This window comes from Capricornis sumatraensis, chromosome 9, assembly GCF_032405125.1.
Source record: "Capricornis sumatraensis isolate serow.1 chromosome 9, serow.2, whole genome shotgun sequence".
Taxonomy (NCBI): Eukaryota; Metazoa; Chordata; class Mammalia; order Artiodactyla; family Bovidae; genus Capricornis; species Capricornis sumatraensis.
In genome coordinates, this window is record NC_091077.1 from 15,775,022 (window position 1) to 15,792,690 (window position 17,669).

The 17,669-nt window shown below is 57.4% G+C and overlaps 1 protein-coding gene across 4 annotated transcripts; it reads left to right on the forward strand.

The window, feature by feature from the left end:
• The first annotated feature begins 391 nt into the window (after nt 1-391).
• PRKCSH (PRKCSH beta subunit of glucosidase II) lies at nt 392-14,210 on the forward strand. 4 transcript variants are annotated; one of them, XM_068980231.1, is made up of 19 exons: nt 410-448; nt 597-659; nt 852-1,001; nt 1,205-1,321; nt 1,758-1,853; nt 1,957-2,014; nt 2,926-3,043; nt 4,681-4,810; nt 8,784-8,868; nt 9,714-9,792; nt 11,454-11,540; nt 11,799-11,975; nt 12,049-12,145; nt 12,616-12,685; nt 12,957-13,046; nt 13,240-13,314; nt 13,408-13,507; nt 13,587-13,760; nt 13,898-14,210. In XM_068980231.1, the coding sequence occupies exons 3-18, from the start codon at nt 926-928 to the stop codon at nt 13,731-13,733; spliced, it is 1,602 nt and encodes a 533-aa protein (XP_068836332.1). In that variant the 5' UTR covers nt 410-448; nt 597-659; nt 852-925; the 3' UTR covers nt 13,734-13,760; nt 13,898-14,210. The 4 variants fall into 4 exon arrangements, with proteins under 4 accessions (XP_068836331.1, XP_068836332.1, XP_068836333.1 ...); XM_068980230.1 differs by lacking the exon at nt 597-659 and having other exon boundaries at nt 392-448; XM_068980232.1 differs by lacking the exon at nt 597-659 and having other exon boundaries at nt 433-448; nt 894-1,001.
• Nucleotides 14,211-17,669: the final 3,459 nt, after the last annotated feature.

Below are 17,669 nucleotides of genomic sequence, written 5' to 3' on the forward strand. Positions count from 1 at the left end.
GTTGAGCGGGGCGGTCCCTGCAGGGGACCCGAGCAGAGCAGTCCGCAGAAAGATACTGCGGGGAGGGTACTTTTGAGTCACGTGCTCATCCTTTTTCCTCCCCACCTCTCCATCTCAGCTCTACCGGGGGCGGCGGTGTGGGGTTTCGCGGGCATTTTTCAGGAACTTTCTGTTCCGGCCACTTCCAAGATGGAGGCAGCTTGCGCCGCCATTAAGCGCGAACCTTCAGAACTATTCCCTTTCAGGCTTCAGTCCTATGCAAGATGGCCGACTGGGTGCCGAGCCTGCCACATGCCACTCCCAACATGGCAGCCAGGACCCGCCGTTCCGGCCGCGGAGCGTGATGTCGGAAGTGACGATTCTCACTTCCGCTTCCTTTCAGCAGGAGAAACCGTTGGCTGCTGGGTCAGGGGGGCGCGGTGGATATTGACCTTTGCCCCAGCCTCCTGTACGTGAACTAGTAGGCGGGAGGACCCCCCCCCCCCCCAGTTTCCTATTTAGGGGCAGCCGAAGGGTGTGCGTTTGGGGAGGGGGAGACTGTTAACCCTTTTGGCCGATTGGCGGGAACTGGATAGCGAACCACCTCCGATCCACAGGAAGCCGAGGTTCTGAGTTCCGCTCACCATTGATTTGGGCCAAGTGAGATTCCCTTCCACTAGGTAGGATTGGGGAGACCCCCCGCCTCGCCGCCCCGCGCCTCCGCCCCGGGCCCCGTGCCCCTAGTGTGGAAAGTTAAGTGAGACCTCTTTGCCCGGAGCAATGAAGGAATCCAGTTGACCGGAGGTAGAGGCGCCTTCCTTCGGCTGGAAGGAGCCCTCTCCCACTGACCTGCCGCCCCTTTCTCGCTGCAGCGTGGGGTCACAGTGCATCTCCCAGTAGCCTCCTTCTGGCAGGACCCATTTCCGGCTTCCGAGGCTTGAGCGAGATGTTACTACTGCTGCTGCTGCTGCCGACGTGTTGGGCCGTGGAGGTCAAGCGACCCCGGGGCGTCTCCCTCACCAGTGAGTGAGCCACTGGAGGTGGCCAGAAGTGGGGGTGGGGTGTGGGAGGCTTCCGGGATAGGCACTTAAGCCTTCGGTCTCAGTGTTCTGGACTCTGGGCAGGGAAGGTTGCAATGCTTAGCCGGTGGGAGTGGGAAGAGGTACCTTTGGGTGGAAAGGGCTCTCTTCCTGCCCTGGACTGGGCGCCTTGTCCCCCTCCCCAGACCATCACTTCTACGACGAGTCAAAGCCTTTCACTTGCCTGGATGGCTCTGCCAGTATCCCCTTTGATCAGATCAATGATGACTACTGTGACTGCAAAGATGGCTCAGATGAACCAGGTGAGCGTTTTCTCCATTCATCCATGCATTCATTCATTCATTCATTGTACATTTATTGAACTGGTGAGTGCTGCGTCTTGTGTGGTGTCCCAGACAGATTCAGTCCCGTCCTCACAGGGCTCTCTGTTGAGTGGAGGCAAGCAGGCACAGAATAAAGTGGGTCAGTGGTTTGGTGAGGAGATGTGGAGGCGCTATGGGAGCCCAGAGGAGGAGGGGGGGGGCTTGGCAGGGCCCAGTTGGGAGGGCCCCGGTGCGGAGAGGCAGGAGCGAGTCCAGGAGCGTTTTGTTTCAGGGCCCCAGAGTGCAGTGGTCCTTCCTCTCCTTACCTGGCATCAGTTATTCTCACATTTCTCACACTCCTGTGTGCATGTGGTGGGTGTGACCTGCCGGATCCTGAACCCACTCCACAAACCCTCCTTCCCTCCTTTCCCCACAGGCACAGCTGCCTGTCCCAATGGCAGCTTCCACTGCACCAACACAGGCTACAAGGCCCTGTACATCTCCTCCAGATGGGTCAACGATGGAGTGTGTGGTGAATGAACTGGCCCCACGATGGGGGACAGGGTGCTGGGAGGAGGGAAGGAGGCATTGCGGGGTGGGGGAAGTCCTGACGGCGCCCCCACGTCTGCCCTCAGACTGCTGTGATGGGACCGACGAATACAACAGCGGGATCGTCTGTGAGAACACCTGCAAGTACGTAGCTCACACCCCCCTTCCCTTGTCCCCCTCTCCCCCTTCTCTTGCCTCGCCTTGCTGGGTGAGTCGGGTTCCCTCTCCTCTCTGCTTTTGTGTGTCGAGGGCTCATCCTGTGCCAGGTGCTCTGTGAATGCTCTATCAGCGGTTTCCCTTCTGGCTTGGAACCGAGTGTCATGTGTTTGCCTGTTCAGCCGATGAGGGAGCTCACGCTCAGAAAGGAAAATGATTTCCTCAGGGTCTCATAGCTAAGAGATAGCAGAACCAGGACTCAAACCGAGCTTGGTCTAACCTGGGACTCTGTGCTTTTAATTGCACCGCTGCAGCAGGACCTGAAAACTGAAATGCCCACAGGCAGATGATGGAAGCAAGTGCATGCAGGCCGAGTGTAAGGCAGTCAGGGAGTGATCGGGACTGTGGCGTTTAAAAGGGAGAGCCTCCCTCTACTCCTGTGAGTTGGGAGCAGGTGGCGGGGCCAGATAGGTTTTTCAGAGAAGCTGAGCGTCATGACACTTCCGTAAACCCTTCTGATGGAAGGCCTCTTAAGTAGAGAGTAGACTGAGCAGATTTTGCTTACTGGCCGGACAGCCCTTCTGTCAGGGAGTCTGTGACTTGGGTGCTCATCTCTTTCTCCTCTTGGGAACCTCCTTCCAGCCTCACATCCCAGCACCCCCTAGTCCCTCCCATGGCCCTGAGGGTGAGCGAGCCCTGTCCACTGTGCCTCCTCTCTGGGACAGGGGTGAGGGACTCTGAAGCCAGGAGGACCTGGGGAGCAGGGAGCAGAAGTGTTTGAGCTCCTATTTTTGCCCACACAATGGGGTAATGGCAGGGGGTTGAACGCCTTTGGAAGAGGCAGACCTAGTAGGCACTAAACACCCTCCCGGTGGTACTTGTGTCTCCCTTCCCTGCAGAGAGAAGGGCCGCAAGGAGAGAGAGACACTGCAGCAGATGGCAGAGGTGACCCGCGAGGGCTTCCGCCTGAAGAAGATCCTGATTGAGGACTGGAAGAAGGCCCGGGAGGAGAAGCAGGTGAGGGGCTTGGTGGGGCTGAGCCAGGACAACCTGGAGGCTGGTGAGGCTGGCTGGGATTTACGTATGCTCCCGACCAGTGGTGTCCTGGGGCCAGTTGCTGTCTGTCTGCGCCTTGGACCCTTGTGTCCACTTGACGTTTAGTCATTGCTTAGGCTGGTACCAGGTGGGCAGCAGCCGGCAGAGGCATGGACCTAGGCCTTGGGTGCAGACCAAAGTGGGCTCAGAGGAGGGACGCCTCTCCTCCAGGTTCCAGGGTGCTCTCATCTGTAAGTTAAGGCCAGTGACTGTATGCCTTACCAGTTCTGGGGGAGGACTCAAGACAAGGTTCTTCAACCACAGCCAGGTTAGCTCAGTAGGGTGGGTGCTGGGGATGTGTGGGGGGAGGGCTGAAGAGGGTGAGTCCGCAGGGGCGTGTCTCTCCCTGCCTGTCTGCCACCCCCTTAATTAGTGGGTCAGAGTCCTCAACGCTCCTTCGGGGCTCCCGCTTAACCCTCTGAGCAAGGGCCCCAGCTCTGCTTCTCAGACCAGGGAAGGGTCAGGTCTTCCTCTCCCACCCCCATTGCCTGGTTAGTGAGGTACCTCCCGAATTCATAGGGGGCAGTGTATCAGGGCCAGTGAGATCCCGTGCTTAGCCACATGGTGAAGTTGGTGTCAAGTGACCTTTGACCTCCTGGGCCAGCAGGAGGACCCTGGCAGCAGATCAGGTTGAGGTGTCAGGCAGAGTCTTGGGAGGGACCCTACAGCCTAGGACCCCCACTCTTAGGCTGGAGCCCACCCAACACACATGTTCCTTCCTTCCTTCAGTATTTTTTGTTTCTATTTATTTGGTTGTGCTGGGTCTTAGTTGCAGCATGTGGAATCTAGTTCCCTGGACAAGGATCAAACTGGCCCCCTTGAATCGGGAGTACAGAGTCTTGGCCACTGAATCACCAGGGAAATCCCCTTTCTTTTCTTTTCCTTTTCTTTTTTGGCTGTGCTGGGTCTTCACTGCTGCACACAGGTTTTCTCTAGTGGCAGCAGGTGGGTTTCTCATTCAGTGGCTTCTCTTTATTGTGGAGCACGGCCCTAGGCATGTGGACTTCAGCAGTTGCAGTTCCTGGGCTCTAGAGTACAGGTTCAGTAGTTGTGGCACACGGGCTTAGCTTCTCCTCGGCATGTGGAGACTTCCTGGGCCAGGGATCAATTGCATGTTCCCTGCCTTGGTCCCTCCGCTCTCTGAACCCACCTTGGGGCACAGGAAGCAAGGAAGACTTCCTGGAGGAGGAGGTCTCCATCTAAATTGAAATCTGTAGGTTTATTCAGAGTTAGCCAGGCAGAGTGTTGTAGACAGAAGGAAAGCCTGTGTGAAAAACTGGGGGCAGTGTGTGTGGAGAGCTTTGAATGTTGTTAGGGCAGTTAAAATACCAAAGGGGTGGTTGAGGCTGGAGAGGTGGGCAGGGTCCTGGTTATGCAGGGCCTCAGGGGTACACTGAAGTATTTGGATTTCTCTCCAGTGGGGTGCAGAGAACCACAGCAGCAGGGGTTGGGGAAGATCCAGGAGTGGGGTGTATTGGGAAAAGATAACGTGGAATAGAGGCAGGAGAGGAAGAGGGAAGAACAGGCCGAGAGCCGGCCCCTGTCTTCTGCCTTCCCAGAAAAAGCTCATTGAGCTGCAGGCCGGAAAGAAGTCACTGGAGGACCAGGTGGAGGTGCTGCGGACCCTGAAGGAGGAAGCCGAGAAGCCAGAGGAGGCGGCCAAAGAGCAGCACCGCAGGCTGTGGGAAGGTAGGTCTGAAGTTGAGGCTGGAGCTTCCTCCAGCCCCCTAGGCAAGGGCTGCCTGATTCCCAGCCCAGCTTAGCCCTGAGGGGAGTCCCATGGGGTCATAGTTACGGGGCGGGTCACCTTGGACCTTGGTTTTCATTTCCCTTGCCTCACAAGTTATCAAAATGGACATCCACATTTGCCAGGGTTGGCAGAATCCTTTAGGATGAAAGCAGCTTCTACCTTCTCTTCTCTTCTTCACTTCCTCTTTGCTCTGGCAACTCCTACTGCCCGGGGTTAGTTTTAAGGTGACTTTTTTTTTTTTTATGCTTGGTCCAGCATTTTCTTGCTGTTGGCAGATTGTACCGCTGTTGTGGATAATCTGAAACCTTGGCATTTGTTCTGAGTCTGCTCTCTGCAGGGACACACATGGTGGAAGGTGGATAGAAGGGAGAGGTGGGACAGAAACCCACTCCAAACTAGTTGAAAGAGTAAGATCAAGCATTGCCAGAACTATCTGGAGCCTTGGCCCTAGCCGGTCACAGGGATGGTGACCAGTGGTTGGTAGCCTTCTGAGGCCGTGCTGTGATCTCCATCTCTTTGAGCATCGCTGTGTTCTTCCGCCCTTCCCTCTCTCTGTCTTGATTTCTCATAATCAGTAATTCAGTCGTTCATCTGACAAGCATCTGCTGCGTGCCTGTAGTGTGCTGGGTCTACCCCAGGTGCCCACAGTACATCACTGAATAAGACGGAGGAAGCCCTCTGCCTGTAGAAAGGACAGGCTCAAAGGTCGCGAAGCTGCATCTCGTCTAGTTTTTAAGGAGCAGCAAGGAGACCATGGGTTTCCCAGGTGGTGCTAGCGGTAAAGAATCCGCCTGCCAATGCAGGAGACACAAGATTGAACCTGCCAATGCAGGTTCAATCCCTGGGTTGGGAAGATTCCCTGGAGGAGAGCATTGCAACCTGGTCGAGTATTCTTGTCTGGGAACTCCCATGGACAGAGAAGCCTGACAGGCTACAGTCCATGGGGTCACAAAGAGTCAGACATGACTGAGCAGTGTGCGCCCGCATGCGCGTGCGCGCACGCACACACGCGCACACGCGCACGCACACACGCGCGCACACACACACACGGAGACCATGTTGGTGAATGAGCAGAGACTCCCCCGCTTTATTTACATAACATCAGCTGCTTTTGTCAAGCCACAGAGTTCAGGGGTTGCCAACAGGGACCATATAACCTGCCAAACCTAAAATATTTAGCGTTGGGTTCTTTACAGTAAAATTTGCTGACCCCTGATACAGACACCAGTATTCTCTCCCACACTGACGGTGGGTAGACCAGAGCACCCAGTGCTTTTTTCAGAAGGATCATCGTGTTTTTGCCCCTGCTCCCCTTTCCCAGACATCACCTCGTTTCACAAACAAGGCCAAAGAGGCCACTGGCTTGCCCAGCTAGGCTGATGCCCACATTATTCCGATTGTAGATCCTGTGCCTTATCTGCAGGCTTGAGTCACCAGCCTGCTCCTGCCTCGCTCAGGGCCCAGCTTTTTTTGCCTGTGTTGGGTCTTTGTTGCATGGTGTGGGGGCTTCTCTAGTTGCGGCAGGCGGACTTAGTTGCCCCTTGGCATGTGTTATCTTAGTTCCCCAGCCGGAAATGTGTCCCCTGTGTTGATTCTTTATTAGGATTATTAGATTCTATTAAATTATTACATTAAGTAATTTTTTATTAGATAATTAGAATCGGAAGTCTGCTTTTTTATTGCTAACTTATATTTGCTTTTGGCCATGCTGGGTCTCCCTTGCGTCTCGCAGCCTTTCTCTAGCTGCGGCCAGCGGGGGCTACTTTTTGTTCGGTTGTGGGGCCTTCTCATTGCAGCACGCAGGCTCTGGGTGCGCAGGCTCTGGGTGCACAGGCTCAGTAGCTGCCGCGCTCAGGTTTAGTGGCTCCATAGCACGTGGTATACCCCCCAGACCAGGGATTGAACCCGTTTCCCCTGCACAGATTCCTGTTCTTTGCTGGAAGCCTGATTCTTAACCACTGGGCCCCCAGGGAAGTCCCTGGGCCCATTCTGGCCCTTCTGGCCTCCTGATGGCCTCCCTCCTTCAGGCCACGCCATTCTTTGGCCCAGCAGTCTTCCTGGCTCCCCAGTGTCTTGGGTGGGACAGCATTTGGGCCACCATTGGCTGGTTACAATGCCCCCTACCGTCGAGGGCTTCTCCCTGCTCTCTGTACCCTGTGTGCTTGCCATGTTGGTCTGATTGCCTGCCCACACCCCCACCAGCCCTGCGAAACTGCTGCTCTTTGTTGCTCCCAGGCCTCTGCTCCAGCCATGCGCACTGCAGACATGTGTCGAGCGGGCTGCAGGCCCAGTGCTCAGCGGTGACCCACGTCCACCTCTGTAGAAAATGCTGCTGGACAGCGCTGGTCTGCATGGTGTATGCGTGTTGTGCTCTGCCCCCGGGTGCCTCGTTTCCTTTTACTCTTTGCCCTTTGTTTTTTTCTCACTGCAGTAAAATCCCAGTCATGTCACAAATTCACCATTTCCGCCAGTTTTCAGTGTCTGATTCAGTGGTGTCAGGTACATCCACACTGTCAACAACGTCCAGCAGGACGTCGTCGCTGTTGTCTAGTTCCAGAACATTCCTATCACCCCAGGCAGACCCCCAGGTCCATTAAACTGGCCCTTCAGATCTCCCCTTGGCCCCATGCCCAGCCCCCGGCCCCCATGCATTGGCTTCCTATTTCCATGGATTGACCTGCTCTCGACATTTCACATCAAGAAGTCAGGCAGTGAGTGGCCTTTGTGACTGACTGCTTTCCCCTAGCATTGTGTTGTCAAGGGCCATCCATGTTGTAGCCCAGTGTCGGGACCCCTGCTTTCTTTTTAAGAGCTGTTGGTCCGTTCTGGTGTGTGACCCTGGTGGGGTTTGTCTCATCCAGGTACCATTTTTCCCATCAGGTTTTTGGTTCTGATCTCCACTGCTCGTAAGTGGCTCTTGTGTATCAAGGGGCTGGCCCTTGGTGACTGAAGCTGCAGGTGTCTTCTCATTCACCTTTGCTGCCAGGTTCCTTTGCTCTTTCTTCCCAGGCCATGTGTTAGAAAGTGAGTGAACTCTGGTCTTTGCTTCTGTTTCCATTTTCTTTTGCACTGTGTCTAGCATCCTTTTACACAAGGCTGGGCAGACTAGCGCCTAGCTTCTTAGTGTGGAGTTGCTGACTCAGGTTCAGGGGTGGCACGCCATGGCGGTGTCACCGGGATTCCCAGAGGGTGTTGGGGATGAGCATGGGCTGTGGAGGCACGTGGCCTGGCTTGGTCCCCGGCTGTGCCTCTCGTCAGCTGGGTGACCATGGGCAGGTCCTTTCATCCACTTGAGCCTGGGGCTCTCATCTGTGAGGACATTGTCGGCTGTCTCCTGGGACACAGGCCACTCATCCTGGTGGAGAGGGCCGAGCCTCATAGTGCAGCTGCACTGGGGGTGCTTTCCTGGGTGCCCTCTCAGCCGGTTGGGCGGGGACAGGCTGAGGAGAGACCATCGGAGCACGTGTGGGGCTGCAGCGCTCTGGGTCCTCTGGCCACGGCTCAGTTCCCGTCTTTTGTGCTGGTGGCTTCACCCTCTTCACGAGACAGGCCCCCAGGACATCTGCCTCACCTGGCTGCGCCCCCACCCCCGCCTCTGTCCCCTGACCTTTTCTCCTGGGGGCCTCCTGAATGTGGCACACCTATGGTCCTCCCCCTCGCACCGTCACGGATTGTTCAGACTCTCTGCAGACGCCCCCAGCTGCCCCTGCTGGATCCCCCATCCATCTGGCACTGCCCACCTCCTCCGTCCCCCTACCCCCACACAGGCCAGCCCTTCTCATTGCCTAGCTCCCGCCCCCAGTCTGCCCCCCACAGTGGACTGACTCAGAGCCCCAGCACCCAGATGGCCAGGCATACAGTGAGCCCAGGGGGTGCTGGGGACGGAGGATGATGGAGCTGGTCCTTCCACAGAGCAGCAGGCCACCTCCAAGGAGCAGCGGGAGCGGGAGCTGGCAGCCAGCGCCTTCCAGGAGCTGGACGACGACATGGACGGCGCGTAAGTGTGCCAGCGCCCCCTGCCCTGGGCTCCCTCCTCCCTCTCCCCGCTTTAGGAAACCAGCCAGAGCCCACCTCCTTGCCTTGGAGCCCGATCCCCTGGGGGCGTGAGGGGGTGGGGAAGAGATGAGGGAAAACACCCCCTCGAGCTGGACAGGGAGACTCAGGATCTCAGTGCTTTTTGAAAGCCTACTCTGTGGCCTGGGACACTTTAGTGAAAGACGAAATCCTGGCCAGTGCCCCTGAACTTGCTGGCCAACCTCAAGCCAACGGCTCAGTGGAGGGTGGGCTTTAGGGAACAGGGAGGGCTGGGCAGGCCCCCTGGTGGGAGGCCTGGGACTTTGGAGGGTTTCTTGAGGGGAGAATGGGCAGGGCGATCCCCTTCCTGGTGGGCAGTGGTGGTGGGCGGCGGGATAGGGGCAGGATGTGGGGCCTGGGCCACCATGGGTGTGTGGGTCTCCTGGGGTGGAGGATGCCAGGCCATGGGAGTTTCCGGGTTGGGCTCTAAGGGTGGAAGGGAGTGGCAGCTGGGCCTTGAGGATCCGGCTGCCACTCCCACCCCTGTGCTTGTCCCTCCCTTTCGCTCCTCAGGGTTGTGGAGCCTCAGGAACGGGTAGGAGGCAGGGGACGGGGTGGCTAGGACCTGCCTTTCCCAGGGTAGAGACCGGACTGGGCCCTAACCCCAGACCTCATTTTTTCCCACTTTCCTTCCTGCCTTCTCTCCCTGCCCCAAGGTCCTGAAGCAAGTTCTCAGGAGGAGCCCTGGCCCGGGGTGGGGGTTGGGGGGCAGTTGACCAGGAGCCCATGGGCTCACTGCTCTATTGGCTTCTGCATTTGTCCCTGCAGGGTCTCAGTGGCTGAGCTGCAGACCCACCCGGAGCTGGACACGGATGGGGACGGGGCATTATCAGAAGGGGAAGCCCAGGTACTGGGCCCACCCCTTCGCTGGGGACTCCTGGAGGGGATTGCCCCAGGGTGACGTCAGGGTAGGGGGCGGGGGTGGCCAGAGGCAGGCCTTCTGTGGGCTACTCCCATGGAGAGTCCCCTGCTGGCCTAGGGCCAGGGTTCTGGGGGGCCCAGCCTGGCTGGTGTGGCCAGGCCTTGCCTGGTGCCTCAGGGCGTCTCGTGGGGAGTACAGTTCAGTTCAGTTCAGTCGCTCAGTCGTGTCCGACTCTTTGCGACCCCATGAATCGCTGCATGCCAGGCCTCCTTGTCCATTACCAACTCCCGGAGTTCACTCAAACTCACGTCCATCAAGTCAGGGATGCCATCCAGCCATCTCATCCTCTGTCGTCCCCTTCTCCTCCTGCCCCCAATCCCTCCCAGCATCAGTCTTTTCCAATGAGTCAACTCTTTGCATGACGTGGCCAAAGTACTGGAGTTTCAGCTTTAGCATCATTCCTTCCAAAGAAATCCCAGGGCTGATCTCCTTCAGAATGGACTGGCTGGATCTCCTTGCAGTCCAAGGGACTCTCAAGAGTCTTCTCCAACACCACAGTTCAAAAGCATCAATTCTTCGACACTCAGCCTTCACAGTCCAACTCTCACATCCATACATGACCATAGCCTTGACTAGACGGACCTTAGTCGGCAAAGTAATGTCTCTGCTTTTGAATATACTATCTAGGTTGGTCATAACTTTTTTTCCAAGAAGTGAGTGTCTTTTAATTTCATGGCTGCAATCACCATCTGCAGTGATTTTGGAGCCCCCCAAAAATAAAGTCTGACACTGTTTCCACTGTTTCCCCATCGATTTCCCATGAAGTGATGGGACCAGATGCCATGATCTTCGTTTTCTGAATATTGAGCTTTAAGCCAACTTTTTCACTCTCCACTTTCACTTTCATCAAGAGGCTTTTTAGTTCCTCTTCACTTTCTGCCATAAGGGTGGTGTCATCTGCATATCTGAGGTTATTGATATTTCTCCTGGCAATCTTGATTCCAGCTTGTGTTTCTTCCAGTCCAGCGTTTCTCATGATGTACTCTGCATATAAGTTAAATAAGCAGGGTGACAATATACAGCCTTGACGTACTCCTTTTCCTATTTGGAACCAGTCTGTTGTTCCATGTCCAGTTCGAACTGTTGCTTCCTGACCTGCATATAGGTTTCTCAAGAGGCAGGTCAGGTGGTCTGGTATCCCCGTCTCTTTCAGAATTTTCCACAGTTGATTGTGTTAGGTTCCCTGTAACCATGCTCCCCCGCCCTACCCAGTGTGCACACCTGGTCACCCGCCTCCTCAGCTCTGCCCTCACTGGCCTGGAGCCCTGCTCCCCACCCATTGCTGCCCTGCTGGTCCTCACTCCCCACCTCACCCTGGCCTCTGTCTCTCAGCTCCTCTCCCTGGTCTCCAGTCCCCACCGGGCACCTCTCTGGCCCCCGCCTCTTTCCCACAGGCCTGTGCTGCCCCCTTCTGGCAGCCGCTCCTCACCCAGCCCGGCTCCAGTCCGGCCCTGGGCAAGTCAGCGCGTGCTGTGCCTGGCACCGCAGTCTGAGGGCCCCTGCACCCACTACAAGAGTGCCTGGGTTGGAGGTGGGGGGCACGTGGCGGTCCTGCCCCTGACCCCACCCCAACCTGACGCACACAGACCCTCCTTGGGGGAGACACGAAGATGGATGCTGCTTTCTTCTATGACCGAATCTGGGCCGCCATCAGGGACAAGTACCGGTCTGAGGTCAGTAGAGGGAGGGGAAGGGATGTGATCCCAGTCCCCTCGCTGCCCCTGGACGCCTCACAAAGGCACTGCCTCCAGCTCTGGCACTGGGCCACCCTGGCCAGCTGGGCAGCCCCACCTCCTCTACAGAAGCCACCCCGCCCCCAGCTGTCTGTCCCTCCCTCCCTCTCTCTAGGCTCCTTGGAAGGGGCCGCCCTTGGCTCTGGGGGTGGGGGTGGACCCCCGAGTCTCAGCACGACCTCTCCTCACATCCGGCAGGTGCTGCCCACTGCATACCCACCAATGCCTCCTGCACCCGATGTGATGGAACCCAAGGAGGAGCAGCCCCCCATGCCCTCACCACCCACAGAGGAGGAGGACGAAGACGAGGAGGACGAGGAGACAGAGGAGGATGAGGATGAGGAGGACGAGGATTCCCAGGGGGAGCAGCCCAAGGTGGGTGTTTAGGAGTGGAGGGGGTGATGGGTGGGAGTGGGGTCACTCACTGACTCTGTCCCCCCACCCCCAGGACACCTTAGCCCCAGTCCCAGCCCCCCAGACGGCCAGCCCCACCGAGGAGGACAGGATGCCGCCATATGATGAGCAGACGCAGGCCTTCATCAACGGTGAGGGCTGAGCCTGGGAGGGAGGGGCCCCTCCCTGTCGCCAGCAGGTGCAGGGGCCCAAGAAACAGGCCCTGCCTGCTCCTCTAGGGGGCCTGGGGCTGGCCCAGGCAAGCCCAGGGAACTCCGAGCCACCTAGAGGGGGCTTTTGGGCCCTGGGGAAGCTGGCACCACCACACCAGTCCCAGGGGACCTTCTGCTTCCTCACGGGTGGCTGTTGTTTGTGCCGTCCTTGGCAGGCGAGGAACAAGCAGGGCCCCAGGAGCCCCGGCCCTGCTCCCTCAAGAGCTGAGAGCCTGGGCAGGGCGATAGGGTCTGCTTGGCGGCTGGCAAGGCCCAGGGGGTGTTCCTGGGCCCTGTCCTTACCCAGAGCCAGCCCTGGGGCTGGAGCAGTCAGGCCTGTCTGCGCCACCCCTGCCCTCTCTTCATGGATGGGGTGGGGACACCTCTGACCTCCTTCCCGACCCCACCAGCCGCCCAGGAGGCCCGCAACAAGTTTGAAGAGGCCGAGCGGTCCCTGAAGGACATGGAAGAATCCATCAGGTATGGGGGTACCCATGCAGTCACAGCAAGGCCACTTCTCCACTGCCCCATGGCCGCCTGCTGCCCAACTCCCCAGAGATGGTGGCGATGGAGAAGTCACTTAGGCAACCTTTGCAAGTTGGCAGTGGCTCCTGCAGGGAGAGTCCCCAGGTGGAGGGGACTGGAGCCCAGGCCCCGAGAGACCCTCCGCCACTCAAGCGGGCCTTCCTGCATTGTCCTGAGTCGGGCTGGCATCCCCCACTGCCCTTTAACCTCCGGGCCTCCCCTTTAGGAACCTGGAACAGGAGATTTCATTTGATTTTGGCCCCAACGGCGAGTTCGCCTACCTCTACAGCCAGTGCTACGAGCTCACCACCAATGAGTGCGTCCCCTCTGGGCACGTTGGTGGGTGGGCTTGATGGGTCTGGGTCTGAGCAAGGATGGGGTGGGGAGGGAGGCGGGTGGGCTTAGGCGCAGTCACTGGGATTTGAGGTGCCTGCATGGCCCCGGTGTGGGGGGTTGTTGTGGAGGCTGGGACCCCTGTCCCCCCACCCACCAGCCCCATCCCATGACAGGTACATCTACAGACTCTGCCCCTTCAAGCTTGTGTCGCAGAAACCCAAACTCGGCGGCTCCCCCACCAGCCTTGGGTGAGTGAGCTTGGGCTAGGGCCCCCTCTCGGCCCCTCATCCCCACCCTCGGCCGCCCCGGCCGGCCCCTCTCAGCACCCCACTCTCCCATAGCACCTGGGGTTCATGGGCTGGCCCCGACCACGACAAGTTCAGCGCCATGAAGTATGAGCAGGGCACAGGCTGCTGGCAGGGCCCCAATCGCTCCACCACAGTGAGTGCCCGCAGGCTGGGGGAGGTGGAGTGGGGACGTGGCCTGCAGAGCCCACCTGAGCCCCACCTGCCCACCCCAGGTGCGCCTGCTGTGTGGGAAGGAGACAGTGGTGACCAGCACCACTGAGCCCAGCCGCTGCGAGTACCTCATGGAGCTGATGACGCCAGCTGCCTGCCCAGAGCCCCCGCCTGAATACCCTGTGGAGGGCGACCATGATGAGCTCTAGCCCCGCCCCACCCTGCCCAGCGCAGAGGTAGGTGGGGAGGTGGGGGTCACACCCGTCCCCTACCGTTCGGGAGCATGGTGGGGCCGGGGGGGCGGCTCTTGGCCACATGGCTTCTCCCCCATCCATCTCCCTTCGTCTCTCATTTGGTTTCTCTCTGGTCCCAGAAATCAAGATGTGGAACCAGCCCCCAGTGGTGCTGCCCATCCACCCCCGAGTCTGTGGACCAAGTCCTGCCCCTGTGGGTCATCTCACCCACCCCACAGGGCAGGAAGCAGGTAGGGCTCCATGCCCTGCTTTTGGTTGGCCAGCGGGGCAGAGCCATGTTCCCAGGCCCCGGCTGCCTCCACAGATGGAATAAAAGAGCCTGTCCTGCTTGGGCCCCCACACCCTGGGGGCCTGGCCCGCCCTGCCCCCCCACCCAGGGCATCTGCCTTCCCTCTTGGTGGGGAAGTGACTTGACCTGTGATTCCCAAACAATAAACATGATCCCTCCAACTCATCTGTGTCTGCCTGGCTTTGCTGGGGTGTGGAAGGGCCGGGGCTGGAGGGGGCTGAACACGGGAAGCAGCTGTGCAGATCCTAGGGGGGCTGGCTCCGGTTTGAGGGTCTCACCTGAGATGCCCCGTGGACAGCAGAGCCTGGAGCCATGTAAACAGACAGCTGTTGGGTCACTTCCATCTGGGTTTCCTCCTGGGCTGGTCTCAGACCCCACCACCCCAATCACGTGTGCTGTGGGGAAGCCAGGGGGCTCCAGGTGTGAGCTAGGCCCAGAGAGGGACAGTGGCGTGCACTCAGCCACACAGCAGGGCCAACTGGTGTGTGGAAGCACAGACACCTGAGGCCATAAGATTCTGAACTTTTATTTTTCTGGCATGAAAAGTACAAATAATTAAACAATTCCATGTAAAAGTCTGTTACCGCGGCCAGGCCTGTAATCCCGGTAATAAATAGTGTCTAAACTCAACGCAGTGTTCTTGTTGGGTTTTGGGTGTTTTTTTTGTCTTTTTTTTTTTTTTAACAGTTCTTTTATCACCTCCAACATGGACTCTGTCTTGATTTGAAACCATCCAAATAAATAACAGGATGAAGGAAGGGCTGGAGGGGCTGAGCCCCTTCCCCATGGGCCCTGCCCCTGCCCCACGCAGGGATGCGGAAGACCCCAGGCCCCACCTCCCCTGGGGTGAGGGGCTGGCCTCCAGGAAGGGGGCCTGGCTGGCTGGGCTGAGTTCTGTGTTTTAGAAAAAGGAGTCCCTTCCCAGTCGGGGGTGGCAGGGGCCCAGGGCCTCAGTTGAAGGGGGGTGTGGGGAGGTGCCCCCTCTCTGGAGCCCGGCCTCCCCCAGGGTGGGGGACAAACCCAGCCCTTATTGCTCACAGATGCCTCCGCCACGCTGTCCACGTGTGGACACGCGTCGCTGCGGGCGGACAGCAGAGGGGAGAAAGCCCCAAGAAAACAGAGGGAGAGGGATGGACCCGCTGGGGGGCCTGCCCTGCTGGAGGGGAGCGGGGAGGTTGGGGAGGACTTAAAAACCACAAGAATAAATAGGTTCGTGTATCAAGAACAAGCTAGGGTTTCACCAGCTAAATAGGACTGAAAAAATTCTCAAGACGAGCAAAAATAATCCCATTAAAGACCCCGGACGTCGCTGGCTGCAGGGACCACCCTGCAGAGCACAGGCCCCCCCACGGGGTGCCGCTCGGCTACCATTACTGTTATTAATAATTATTATTACTTTAATGATTCCACTTCCCCTTTTATAAATAAATTAGGCATAACCACGTCTCGGCAAAACTTAAAGAAACAAAGAGAACATCGTGGTTCCTTTAAACTTGCAAACTGGATGAAGGAACAGAAATATACACAAATGTCCTTACAGGGCAACAAGGATAAATAGTTAACATAGCAATAAGTTAAAACTACAAGAAGCTCAATTCGGCAAAAAAGTACAAGAAAGTTAACTGGTGCCAGTTTATGTCTTTTTTTTTTCTTTTTTTTAATCTCTTCTGTGTGTGTGGTTTTTTTCTCTTCCTTTTTTTTTCTTTTTTGTCGCTTTTTTCCTCTTCTGTTTGTGTTTTTTTGTCGCTTTTTTGATTTTTTTTTTTTTTCTTTTTGTTCCTTGCAGCAGAAGCTCCACAGACGTTTAATAACAACACCGGGAGGGGTGGGGGAGAGAGAGCTGGGCAGTCAGATGGGGCCAAGGCCAGACACCAAACGCAGGGACACCAGAGGAGGGGCTGAAACTAGGGTTTGCCATTCTTGGTTCTGACTGGGCCCACTGTGGGGGTGAGGGGCTGCGAGGGCTCCCGAGGGCTCTGGCCTTTGGCTTCTGTTGGATTTTTTTTTTTTTAAACAAAGAATGAAAACTAGGGGGATGGAAAAGTCCAGACAGAAGCCGAGGCTGGGGCTCGGGATGGGGGCTGCGTCCACTGCCCTCACTGATCTGGAAAGACAGAAAAACCCAACAAACTGAAAGGGGGTGACAAGTGGACGGGAAGAGAAGGTGGGGCTGGGCCCCTGGGCCAATCCACCCTGGGCCTGTCCAGGAGAGTGGTGGGCGCTTGCTGCTGGGGGAGGCTCTGGATCGGGGAGGCTCAGGGCCCAGTCTCCCCCTTGGCCTTGTGGGCCAGGGCGTTTGGCCCAGGGAGGCTCAGCCCAGGGTCGGGGGTGGGGGTTCCTTTGGCCTCAAGTGTTGTGGGGGGGGGCTGCCTCCAGCCCACCGTGATGCCAAAAGGGTAACGAGGTATCCTGTGTCTGGATGCATGGACGCTGTGTGTGCACGCCTGTGATCGTGGGCAGCAGGGACCACTGAGGAGCCAGGAGAGAGATCTCTGCAGAGAACCTGGGGCGGGGCTGGTGGGGCTAGAGTGTAGGGGGTGGGGTGGGGCCGGCTGGCCTTGCTAACAGAGGAAGTGGGCTGTGGACTGGGCTGGGGTCTGGGCTGTGACCGCTCACCTGGGCCTGAACGATGCTGTGGGCATGTCTGTGTGTCTCTGGGTGTTGTGACTATGTGTCTCCATGCCTGGCTGTCTAGATTTATGTCCAAATGCATCTGTCTCCACATGGCCACGTGCACATCGACTAATGTTCCCATGTTCACGTGTGCACATTTGTCCTTGGCCACACCCACCTGCGGCCACTTCCGCCCCTGGCCACACCCACCTGCGGCCATTTCCGCCCTTGGCCATATTTGCTTGCCACGTCCGAGTCCACCATGGCCATCCGTGTGTAGCCCCATATTTTGCTCTTCCATGTTTATTGGGCCAAGGAGTTTTCCTGAGGCGTGTCTCTGGGTCCCTCTGTGCTGCTATGTGTGTCCCTGGGGGGTATGTACATTTGCCTGCCCCTGTGTATCTTTGCGTGGCTGTGTTTCTCGGTGTGGCCCCATGGACCCTCAGCTCCTAAGCCCTGCTCCCTGTCCCTGCCCCAGTTGGTAAACATGACCTGCCAAAATATTTTTTTTTTGTCTTTTTTTGTGTTTTTTTTTTTTTCAAGTTCAAGAATCCCCAGTAAAAATTCTCCACGAGGTCTTATTTCCCTTTTTACAAAAATAGAGTTTTTCTTCCCCTCCCACCCCCCCTTTTTTTTTTCATTTTGTCTCTGTTTCCAGCCCCTCCCCCTGCTCCTCACATTCCACACCAAGGGGCTCTGGGCCAGGGCTGACCACACCCCTCTCATGTTTCACTTTTTTGGGGATTTTTAAACCTGATCCCCCCCCTCTCAGGCTCACCTAGGTAACTGGGGAGGCCTGGGCAAGGGGGCCTGGGAGGGCACCCCCAATGTGCCCCACCCCAAGCCATCCGTGGAGGGTGGTTGAGGGGTGGGCTAGGGGCACATCTCTGCTTTCATTTTAGCCGAAAAAGGAAACAAAAACCTTCACCATGAACGAAACCAAGACGAGAGAGTGAACAGCCCAGCCTAGGGGGGAGGGGCATTAGGAT